The 12,500-nt window shown below is 46.2% G+C and overlaps 1 protein-coding gene across 4 annotated transcripts in view; it reads left to right on the forward strand.

Annotated features, from left to right (window-relative positions):
* The window catches only part of furina (furin (paired basic amino acid cleaving enzyme) a), a 135,800-nt gene that overhangs the window by 76,790 nt on the left and 46,510 nt on the right, over window positions 1-12,500 (forward strand). For all 4 annotated transcript variants that reach the window (XR_012987276.1, XM_076287127.1, XM_076287129.1 and 1 more), the window contains exons 5-6: window positions 2,734-2,862; window positions 3,101-3,177. Coding sequence is in view for 3 of the 4 variants with exons in the window: in XM_076287127.1 (XP_076143242.1) it covers window positions 2,734-2,862; window positions 3,101-3,177 (206 nt within the window). In the remaining variant the exon portion in view is untranslated. The remainder of the gene's footprint in view (window positions 1-2,733; window positions 2,863-3,100; window positions 3,178-12,500) is intronic.

A 12,500-nucleotide genomic window follows, 5' to 3' on the forward strand; every position in this document is an offset into this window, starting at 1 on the left:
AAAATAACAACCCTGAAAATATCATTTGGCACGGAGGGTAAAGGAAGTTCGTTGCCGTGGTTTTCGAGTCGCCACTCACCATTACGAGATGGAAATGTCGCCGGCACCGTTTCCGTGATGCAATGTGATGCGACGTGTTTCATCAAGGCGATGATGTGCTCGTCCCACGCCACCACTGGAGTTTGGGCCAGGCAGCCGGTTATCAGCAAGCGTTCATTACTGATGTGCTAATGAAAACGCACACTGGCCTAAATGGGTTTCCCACAGAATGGCCATTTGTTTAGTCAACAGTATGCCAACATTTCTGTGTACAGAGAGACATAAAGTCCACGAGAAATTCACATTTTAACAGCCTCGTGGAAAATGTGCTTGGGATGTTCTGAGGAAAACTGTTACCAGCCCTTCTGGAAAGACCTTCTTGGTTAGGCGCTCTTATAGAGTTCTATGTTCCTTGTTAGGCGCTCATATAGAGTTCTATGTTCCTTGTTAGGCCCTCTTATAGAGTTCTATGTTCCTTGTTAGGCGCTCTTATAGAGTTCTATGTTCCTTGTTAGGCGCTCTTATAGAGTTCCATGTTCCTTGTTAGGCCCTCTTATAGAGTTCTATGCGAGACCTCACTTTGTATCCGCTCTGCTGAGATTGGCCCTTATTAAAGCTGGAATCCCAGTGATTGGGCTGGAGAGAGAAACTAAAGCGACAGTCCAAAGCAGATTTACCCTGTACTGTAGCTGCATTGCCCATTTTTTTAACTTCTTGCTTGCACATGTTTTGGAAAAACAAATCGATGGGCGCACATCTGTTGTAAGATCCCACACAACCAGTAATAATATGTATGTGTGTGTTGTGTGTTTGTGTGTGTGGTTGGCATGACGCACGGAGCCAGCCGTTCATCATTCTGCTAGTCCTCATGTTTTCATTTCTGCATTTAAGATGTAGCCCTTTTAGACTGCCGCATAAAACGACACATCTGGCAGTTTTTATCCTCCTAAAATGCTGGAGCTCGCAAAAGGAATGTTTAACTAGAGACCCAATTAAAATATCTCTAAAATGACATGCAATAGGGATTTTATAGAGTGTGTAATCCCTTTACTGTGCGAACACAAATTTGGAGTACATTAATTCGGAGAAGCTTTCTGAAACGTCCGCAAATGAGACCCGCCGCTTTACGTTGGTTAGCGATCATACACTTTTTGAGGTGTACCTTTGAAACACGCACATTATAGGCTTCAAGGCACTATTCTGAGGAACGGCTCTAAAATCTGTCAGAAGTGTGCTTTTGTGTTCTGGCTGATGAGGGAGTTAATTATCTCAGCGGTAGTGAGTGAGTGTTTAATATTTATGTCCCTGCTGCTGTACACAGCGCCAGTCCTGCAGTCGCAGTTGCCAAAGTTGGGTTCGGAGAATGGAGGCATGTTTTATGACGAGCCTCACAGCTCTGTGTACCGCGCATAAGAGCAGAGGTTGTTAGATTCACTTCATGCTGCAAAAATGAGTCCACTCTCCATACATCGGGTTTCAGAAGTACAGTGTAATCTGTCATCAATGCATGGAGCACGGACAGAATGTCTTGGTATTATAGGAAAGAAAATGGGGGAAAAAATGCCTTTTGTAGACACTTGAGACCTGATGCTTGAATCAAAGGTCAGCTTCAGCAATTTAATACCAAAAGGATGACAAAGAAAGGACCTAAGGCGTGTAGTCCTATTCTCTGCACAACCTAAAACATGAGCTCTTAGAGATCTGGGTGGAGTGGTGTGTGGTGTCCACCTCCACCCTTCCCACACTGTTTGGGGTGTGCTGCGTCCCCCTCCACACACCCCGTCCACACCTTTTTGGGTGTGCTGCGTCCTTGGTTTTTTGGGATTGGGGTGGACGTGGCGTGGTCAGGGAGAGGGCACAAACCATGCCAGGCATCAGTTCTGTTGTCTGCCAAGACGCCCACCTCTGCTGCCACATTTAGACACAGAGAGAGAGGGAGAGGTCATGTCCCAAAAACACTCAGGCCATGAAAAAGTAGTGCCTTCTCCAGCAGACTGTGAATGATGGAGCTGCTCTCTCACATAGCAAGAGGTTACAACTACTAGAGTTGCATAGGCTCTGGGGACCAGGGCATTGTGAGGTCGGGTGTGTAGTTTGCGTGGGTCTACTGTGGTTTTGTACATTACATTTTTAGTTGTTTTGTTTGGACTCTCCAATTGCAGTAGTTCACCGTGTGATGTCAGGGGGTGTATTTGTGCCTGAGGCCAAGTTGTATGACTTTGTCCTTTCCTCAGGAGTAGAGTAGAGGTGAGGCACTGAGGTGGAATGGCAGCTGATGTAAAACTGTGAGGCGCTGCTCGTATTATGCATGCGCAAGCCTCCCTTTGCTAATCAGTGTTGAAAGAACACGCCGTAGTGCCAGCAGCACAACCAGCAGTGTGCGTCAACGTTAATCATTGATGTTTCTTATTGTTCTTGTGATTAAAAAATTACCGTGGTGTACGAACTGGAAAATGCATTGCGCTTTTGAAGTCCCTGTTCCCATGCATGCACACACATACACACACACACACACACACACACATTGCATAAGGTATCTGTGACAAAATGTTTTTGAATACTGATTATGAAGGTCATAACTGCAGTATAATATGACATAATGTTTAGCCCTCGATTATTTCTATACAATCTGAACCAACACACCCCAAATGCAATATAATGTGATATGTATTTCCCTCTCCTTTATTCCAATAGTACAATCCCAACCATCATGACCTGAATGCAAAAGGTGCCTGGGAGCAGGGCTTCACGGGGAAAGGGGTCGTCATCTCCATCCTTGACGACGGCATTGAGAAGAACCACCCTGACCTCATCCAGAACTATGTGAGCATTGCAACCACCAGAGCCTCTTAATGTCCTGCTGATTTTCCATCACTTGACGACACCAAAGACGTAGATAAAATCTAATTATTTCGGTTCTTTTAATTAGCATATTAGATGCTGAGTTTCCAAGACAACCAGCTCCTCATCCTGTTAGAGTTGTATTTCCATGCCATTGGGGAGTCAGTGGGAGTTAATTCCCAGTTGGAATGTTTCTGTGTCTTTTTGTGGTGATGTGTAGGATCCTGATGCCAGTTATGATGTGAATGACGGAGACTCGGACCCCCAGCCAAGATACACACAGCTCAACGACAACAGGTACAGGTCCCTTTTAGTTCTGATCACAGCATTCCCCAAATGTTTAGAAAGAAAGTCCTAGAAATATCTGAATTGCATTACAGCTGAAATTCTCTTTTTAAACTCCTAAAGAACATGGAGTCTGGCTCATCAGGCTCTCTGGCACGGTGTTGCAGTTCTCCACACAGACGGCCATTCTGGAGCTGTTAATAATTACGCGTGTGTGATTCTGCGCCATGCTTTTAATATTGCAGTGATCAGCTTTTCCTCTTGGCCAGTGTCTCTGTGTTGAGTTAAATATCCCCTCAGAAGAGCCCCTTTCCCCGCTCTCTCAACACACACACACACACACACACACACACACACACACACACAGGCTGAGTAGAGCCATGGTACAGCAGTAATGGGTGTTGTGATTCGTCTGATTCAAATAACTACAAAATTAAATGGAACCATGGATCTCCTCATATGAGAAGTGTTGCTCCCCTCCCTCTCTTTGAAGGGAGAGGAGATGAAGGCTACGCACCACACACACACACACACGCACACACACTGCAGCTTTTAGTGCAAGTCCAAACCTCCCTCTCTCTCCTCAACAGCCCTAAATTTTTCAGCGCATCCGCTGGGCATTTTTGCATGGCCTACTTAAGGGCGGGTAAATCTGAGGAGGATTACGCTTGTTTAGGAAGAAAGCTGCTTTATTGTTGGAAATGCAGAACAGATTGTATGCGTTAAGGATGATCAGAACCCTGATGGTAAACAGGTCCGAATTAAGAGTGGCGGCTCTGATCCGACACAAGCCGTTGCTGCCCGTGAGGAGGGCTTTGTGTCGCTTCTAAAAGAAAGAGGCCCGTTTCGCTCGGACTCACTTTAATTTTGGATTTTCTCACCAATCTGTTGTCGGAGGGGGGACACGGGCCAGAAAGGCTTTTTATTTCATCTCCAGGCTAACCATGATTAGTAATGACAAGCAGAAAGGCTTAGAAAATGCCGACGACCAGGAATCAAAGGTCCCTCAGCCCCGAATGGTACGACTTTGTAGTCCATGAAGCCGGGACTGCCCTCTCTTTTTGGTTGGCAAATTGATGAACCCCACAGCCTAGGGACAGGGAGGGTGGCAGAGAAAGAATTAGCAGGAAGGAGAGAGAAAGTGATTGGGAAAGAGAGATAAACTCGGGCTAAAGGCCCATTCACACCAAGAACGATAACGATAACTATAAATAAATATCGTTCTCGTTAATATGAATGACGACGTTCACACAAACTATAACGATAACGACATGAAGAACGATATCGTTGGGGATCACTTTCAGAGCGATTTTCACAACGATAAAATGCTAATAGCCAATCAGAACCCATCAAATTTTAGCCGTCACATTTATTAACACAAGGAGAGACTTTGTTTATCATTGTTCTTCAGTGTGAACGCTTTTATCGTTATGGTTATAGTTATTGTTATCGTTATCGTTCTTAGTGTGAATGGGCCTTAAGAGAGGGTGCGAAAGATAGAAGGCTGGCAAAGGGAGAGGGAGAAAGAGAGAGAGAAAGAGAGGGAGGCAGCACTGAAAGCAGGATGTGAAGAGAAAGAGAAGGAACAAGGCTTTGAGGAGAAGAGAGATTTGGAGGTAAAGAAAGCCGCCATGTAACCACCATACTACTCTGAGAAGAGGCTCCTGTTCACTGCTCGTTCATCCGCTGTGGAGGGGGCTGTAGTTGAAGCGGAGATGCGGCTCATTGGACAGCACCATGCAGAGCCAGACCAGACGCCCGCTCCACCCGCTCCGTCTAAATGGGAGCAAACAGCACCATCACACACTGCAGTGGGAGGGCCACTGTGTGCACTTGGCCCATTTTAGCAGTTTAGAGTTTATTTTTATTTTTTATATAGGGTGTCTTTTTCCCCTCCCTACAAGTTATTTTGGATTAAAAAGTAAATACTCAGCAAGATACACCTAAAGTATTAACTTCAGTCTGTTCATCTGCAGCCGAAGCTCTACTGTGATAAGAAAATAATATAGTTATCTTTTCTTCTGGGTTTGATAAGAGGTGTGTGTGTGTGTGTGTGCTTTTGGTGTGCTCCTGCACACTAGTGTTTGTGTATGTCTGTACATTTTTGTCTTGGTGTAACAGAATTGAGCTGAATTCACCCAGAGAATATAAGAAACTCAGTAATACCTCCCACACCAACCTCCTCACCCCCACTGCTTATCTCCTCTCTACCAGCTTGTCTGGGAACCCTTCAAAATGTGTGTGTGGGTCTGTGTGTGTGTGCGGGTCTGAGAGTAGGTGACTTTGTCGGAAAGAGTGAGCAGGTGTTTACTTTAGTGCGTGTATGTGTCTGTGAATGTATTTGCATGTATTTGTTTGAGCGTATGTGTGTCTCTGAATACACAGCTCTTGTGCTGTGTGTGTCTCTGAGTATGTGTGTGAGTTTTTCGTTCTCCATCCATCCGCTATAAATCTGCTGGCAGGCCAGAGCCTGGATAAAGACCCGGCTCATGGGCTACATAAGCCCATCTCTGTTGGCTGCCCCATAAAGGGCTCTTTCTTCCCGGGCACTAGTAAGAGTTTTACCTTAGCAATATGGCCATTCATGTGCTGCTGTTTGCCCAAGGTGATCTCCTATTTACCTGCCCCCTCCCATGTCCCCTGCACGCCTGACGTCCCGCTTGGTTTCAGTGCTCGTTTCCACAGAACAGCAGCTTCTCCTGAGGCGCACAACCCTGACATATCCATCTCTCCCATCCGGCTCGCCATCCGGACGTGAAGAAGCGACGTGTTTACAGACGCGCATCACCCTTGCTATTGGTGTCTTCTCAAATATTTTCTCCGTGCTCCGAGACCAGTCCTCTCTCTGTTCCCTCAGCAAACAGAGCGCAAGTGTTTCAGAACGTCTGAAACATGCAAATGATTTTTTGCTCCAATATCCTCCTGGGAACTGCAACCAGAACTGCAGAGGAAGAGGCAACAAGAATGTATTGAAGCGGCGACACACACAGACACAAACTCGCACTATTGAGTTATAACTTCTGGTGTTTTTCAACTCCAGGTGATTCACAAGTACAGATACGGATATGCAGTTGTATCTGGTCTACATCACCTGGCAAAAGCTTGTGAGTTACTCCGGATGCCACTTTTTATGCTGCGTTTTCATGGGGAAAGTCTACAGCAGCCAAGCCAAGAGTAGTCCCCCCCCGTCCCCGTCCCCCACCGCAGAGGCTGGGACTAATCTGCACCATAATTTCGGTCGATAGTGTTAAGTGTAGATGATAAATCATCCCACAGCTTGTTTCTGTGTCGTACACAGAATCACACACAGAGAGCCATACACACACACACACAGACAGAAAGTCATAGACACACACACAGATTCTCACATACACACACACACACAGTCATAGACACACACATTCATACCAGTGGGATGGAGAATAAGGACCTCACATTCATCCATCTCAGCTTCTTGAAACCAGCAAGACCTCACTCCTATTGTAATTAATACTGAGAGGAGCTAAGGCACGTCAAGACCCATGCCATCCCCAATTAACCTCCTGATATTAGAAGTCGTGTATTCTCTCGATCTCTCTGGACCCTACTAGGCAAGAGTGAAAAATAAAGAAATCAAACAAGGATGAGATGAGTGGTGTTGCCATGGTCACAATGATAATTGCGGATCATTTGAGCTTGACCCTGCAACCCCGAGGTTGTCTAATGGGCAGGAGACCGGCTGCTTTTGAAGTTGGCTCCGAACAAGTGGAAACTTCCAGAATAATGGCCTTTGATTGGGGTGCTCGGCGAAGCGTGATGAAGCTCAGAGCTCACTCCAGTTGACCTGACTTGACCTTTCACAGCGACCTCATGGGAGGTGAACTACTCCGTGATGATGAGGCCGTGTTCTGTCAAATCCCGTTGTCACCTTGGTACCTCTAAGATGCCACAAATGAAGCAAAGATGTCAAGAGGGCTGATATCATATGCTTATATATAATAGGTATTTTACTCATCATTTAGCTCTTGGGTTCCTCTCTGCATTCCTAACTTGCCTCCTCGGAATTGCTTGCAGTGTTTCGCGCCCAGCTGGCTGGCTTTGACGGTATGAACAAGCTTATAGCCCCTTTGGGGTGCTGCTGGTCTCTGAAGACGAGATGAGAGGTCCACCCCCACTATTCTATCCTATCGCTGTCAAGTAAGCCTCGGTTCACATTCTTCCACAATCCCCTCCGCTGTGGTAACAACCTCTGAGGGCCTTCCCGTAAGACCGTTTTCCCTTGGTCTTCTTGCTAAGCCTTCCAGGAGACGTGCTAATCCACTTTAAGATGAGCGCTAACTCCCAACGTTCCTAATGTATGGGCGAGGTAGCAAGGAGCACTTCAGCTGCCCACGGCACCCCCTGTTGACGGTCAGGAGGCGCCACGCCAGGGCCTTTGAGCGCTTCATGCTCTACGCCACTAATCCTACTTCTGCCAGCGTCCAGTAAAAGGGCTGCTGAACTCCCAAGTTCTCAAGGACTTTTATAGCAAGATGACTTTGCCACTCTCTCCCTTTCTTATGACCTTTTGTCCATGCCTCTTGCCCAGGATTTCTGCCGAGGGATTTTGAGCAGAGTACCGAGAGCTCGGGAGTGGTGTTAAACACTGAGTAAAGAGAGAGGGCAGGCTAACCTTTCATCTAGACGTTGAGTTAAACTCTCTTTTAAGGAGAGCTGTCAGGTTAACCTTTCATCCTTCATCTTTTCACAACTGTGCTCTTGCTGTTTTTGGTCACGTTTGTACGCTTCTCACCTTTTTCCCGCCAGCAACAGTCTCCTCCTCTGTTTGAGCTCCTTCGTCCCCTCCACAGCTCTTCTCAGTCCAGTTTTAAACTCTTTCTTGCCATCTTGCTGCTCTAGTCATTCTCGTCTTTTCCCTGTGCTGCTTCTCCCATGCTGTCTCTGGGAGATTCTCCCTCTCTCCTCTCCCGCCTCATGCCGTGCCATCACCGCGGAGACAGAGATGGACCCACCACAGGTTGGCAGGGCGCCTGTCAGGTCACGACGTGACCCGTCACAGGCAGCATTCCGCCAGCGCCGAGCCCCGGCCTGCCACCAGTCAGACATCACCCTGACACAAGAGTGCCTGCCAACGTGCCACATCAGCAATGACAGGCTCAGCCATCTTCCCCCTAATGAGGGCACTGCCACACTGATGTCTTTATACCCCAACATTGACATAGATGGAAGAGGGCGTTTTGGGGTTTGTTTGTTTGTTTCCATGTTTGACAGGCAGCCCTTGCCAACCGCTGAGATGCATTTTCATATGCACTGTTTATTTTTACGCTAACTGGGCAATTCTTGGATTTATTTGTTTATATAATCAGTTTTCATGGAAATGTGAATTTTGCCATAGTGAGGCCATATGTGTTTCCAGGATTAGAGTTTTGGGTTTCCTGAAGAGACTGCACTTTTTAAGCTGCGTGCTGCACGGAGACTTGGAACTTTTAGAAGAGGCTTGTCTAAGGGTGTTTCTGTAAGACTGTCACATTTTTTACATTTGGTCCCATAGCAGTGAAACCCATTTCTTGATATTCCTCAGTTTGGTCCCATATCAGTGAAACCCATTTCTTGATATTCCTCAGTTAATATTTGCTATGGTTCCCACTCCGCTTCTGTAAACTATGAGGATCCCTCTAGGCTCCAGCATCCAAGTGTTGCCTTTTAGTCAGTATTATTGCAAAGGACAGATATGTATAGATCATGCCAGTCATACAGATAAATGGAGTGTCTGAACTCATGAACAAAGTGTCAGAATACGTTGTAGCCTAGGTGTCTGTAGGGTTCCACCAGTTGCCCATGAATCATTGAAAAAAAAACATATACTGTATGCACCATAAGCATGTTGTCTATCAGTATTTAACCTAGTGTTCTGTAATTTAGAGGTTTTTGGTTTCCGTAAATCTGTAGATCCAGACACTGGCTGTTTAGCTGTGCAGCTTTTTCTGAGCCTGGGCGTTTTGTTTTCAGTTGAGGCATGTACAAGGATGTAGACCTTAGTCGAGGTCTTGAGATTAGATCTGGCCCTACAGGCAAACACAAATGTTCTTGCTCTCCACAGTGTTATTTGGTTCATTCCTGCTTTAAGTCGTCACTGCCTCCTGATTCTCTTATCAGATCAATCTTTTGTGAAGAAGGCAGTGTGCCTCGCTTCTATGTGTTTAGTGACAACGCTTCTCTGTTGTTCTCTGTCCAGCCAAAACAGATGGAGGCTTTGTTTTGAAGATCAAACGTGTCTTCTCTCTCTCTGAATGCTGGTGTGGTGTTTCAGATGTTAAAGGAATAGGTCATAAGAAGAGGAAGTGGTAGATGTCGAGAAGGGCCCCAGGGTGTCGTGGGCATTTTGAGATGCTGAGATCTGTGTTGCCTTTTTCGTCACAAAGAGAGGATGCTCTTGTCTTGATTAAGAAGTATACTGATCCTATTATGGCCATTTTGAACAGGGCATGGTGACCTTCTTGTTGGAGGGATTTCTTATTCTAAGGGCAACCACGACTGACATTTTTGTGTTAAGTGAGATTTTCAAGTGAGGTTGTCAATAAATCCTCTTGATTATTATGCGATATTTGTGTTTGCGCCATTTGTGATTCATGTGTGCCTTCCGAGTCCATGGAATGGCATTGGCCTTGAGCTTCCCGACCTGTTGTGAAGGATTGGCAGGTCGGTCTGTGTGATGTGAGTATCGTTTGTTCTGAATGTGAAAACTGTGAGTGTTGGGTTTGTATGTGGCAATGAGACTTATGCTTCAGCCTGTGTGTGTGTGTGTACAAAGATGCTGGGAGCTCTGGTGTGGATGCTCACTGAAGAGGAAGAGTTAACAGGGCCACAGTCTGTTCCCTTTCTCCTCTGATGACAGTGCCCAGGCACCTGTCGAGCGATCCATCACCAAAACACATCCAAGCTTGACGGGTGGCTATTAACGCCATTAATCAACCCTTTTGCCTCTTCCTCTCTCTGTCTCCCTCTCTCTTTCACATAGGCACACACACACACACACACATACTCCCACAGACACACACACACACATACACACACACACTCCCGCAGACACACACACACACACACACACACACACACACACATACTCGCACTGTCTCTTCGGGTTTGTTGCAATGAGTGAATGATTTGCCATTTTCCACAGTCAATGGTTGCTGAAAACTTCTGAAGTAATTCAGAAAGTTTTTTTTTTAGAGTGATTGATTCAAAGACGCAATTTAAAAAATGAACAAAAAAATAAAGATAAATAAATAAGAGTTGAGGAAAGTAGTAAAGCAAGATTTATGCGCGCTCACACACACACACACACACACACACACACACACACACACACACACACACACACTCCCGCACACGCACACACACACTCCCACACACACACACACACACACACACACACACACACTCCCACACACACACACACACACTCCCACACACACACACACACACACACACACACACACACACTCCCACACACACACACACACACACACACTTCCTCTCCCTGTCCTTTGTTTCCATCCCTTTTTGTAATTTTTGTCACAGCCTCTCTTCTCTGCCTGTCTGTAACTCACACTCCCATCTGTCTATCTTTCTGACTACACACACAAGTATGTCCCACACGCATAGAAATGAGATGACACGACACACACACACACACTTTTGCCTTCAGTGCTGGATCAAATGTCCCACATGCTTCAGCCGAAGCTTATTGTATCTCACCCACGTTGGCTGCCTGCATGGGTCCTGCTTCAAAGCATTCACTTTCTCCCTATCTCTTGCACGTACTCACTCTCATATACATACACCACACACACACTCACAGACTCTGTCATGCACACAGGCATATACACACACACACACACACACACACACACACACACACACACACAGAAAGTTTTTTTTTTAGAGTGATTGATTCAAAGACGCAATTTAAAAAATGAACAAAAAAATAAAGATAAATAAATAAGAGTTGAGGAAAGTAGTAAAGCAAGATTTATGCGCGCTCACACACACACACACACACACACACACACACACACACACACACACACACACACACATGATGAATAAAATTCTATCTCACTATAAAGGGGCAGATAAAAGGATGTGGTTTCGTGTCCTGCGGCCTCTCCTCTGTGATAAGGGAGCGCTGTGTGTGTGGTGGGGGTGTGTGATGGTGCTGGGTGGCTGTGGGGGTGGGTGGTGGTGCTGGGTGGCTGTGGGTGGTGGTGCTGGTGGTGTGTGGGGGTGTGTGGTGGTGCTGGGTAGGTGTGGGGGTGGGTGGTGGTGCTGGGTGGCTGTGGGTGGTGGTGTGTGGGGGTGGGTGGTGGTGCTGGTGGTGGTTGGGAAGTCTCTGTACATGTTCCTAGCGCCAGTGTAACCTGAAGAGCCTGGTCATGAGGCCTGGCCTGAGGCCCACAAAAAATTGATCTTAATGCTCTTTGCCAAAGCCATATCCCATTGCAGCTGTAAGCTTCCCAACACACACACACACACACATCCATCACACCCCACTACAAGCCATGGAACAAAGACAAGTGTTGGCAGATCCTAAATGTGTTGCATAATTCTGTCATGCTGTAGCTTCATTAGGGGCTACTTTAAAGGACAGGTTCGGTATTTTACACTTAAAGCCCTGTTTTCAGATAGTTTATGATTAAATAGAACGTTTAAGATTGAAATTTGGACACATGCTGCTGTCCTGAGAATTTTCGGTTTCTGTGGTAGCGCCCCCCCCTCCTCCAGAACGATGCATAGGTGCACTGGAACAATCCTTCCTAAAACGCATTAAACTTTCGTTTACAAAGACGTGAAACTCACCGAGTGGTCAGGGGTGTTCGCTGATATGCTCACACAAAAATCGCTGCAAAAGACGCTTTCCAACAGGTTATTACCATGTTGTAAAACTGTGGAGCTATTTTTCCAAACGCCTCACACCCGTACATTCTTCCGTTGAGAGCTTGAATAATAGACACTCCAGCCCAGTTGGTGGCGATAATGCACCATACACCGTCTTGCCAACAAGCAAACCACTGGCATTTCATTGAATACACAGAAGAAGCAGAAGATCGCTGTCTTGAAGTATTTTGCAACAGACAGCTAAAAATGAGGCGATTTTGTGCAGTTCCGAATTGCGGGAAAATTCGTGGCAAAAAAAGTTGTCACAGACTTCCTTTCAACGATCCAGAAAGGCTAAAGTTGTAGCTGGAATTTCTGGGGTTGGATGTGAGCACACCTGTTGAGAATCTGCAGAAAGCTGATCACCGTGTCTGCATTTTACTGAACGTCGCTGGAGGTCAAAAGAAATCGCCCAAAAA

Source organism: Alosa pseudoharengus, unplaced genomic scaffold, assembly GCF_046254945.1.
Source record: "Alosa pseudoharengus isolate Yale_2024_CS ecotype anadromous, Long Island Sound unplaced genomic scaffold, YU_APseudo_1.1 YU_APseudo_1.1_scf_16, whole genome shotgun sequence".
NCBI lineage: Eukaryota > Metazoa > Chordata > Actinopteri > Clupeiformes > Clupeidae > Alosa > Alosa pseudoharengus.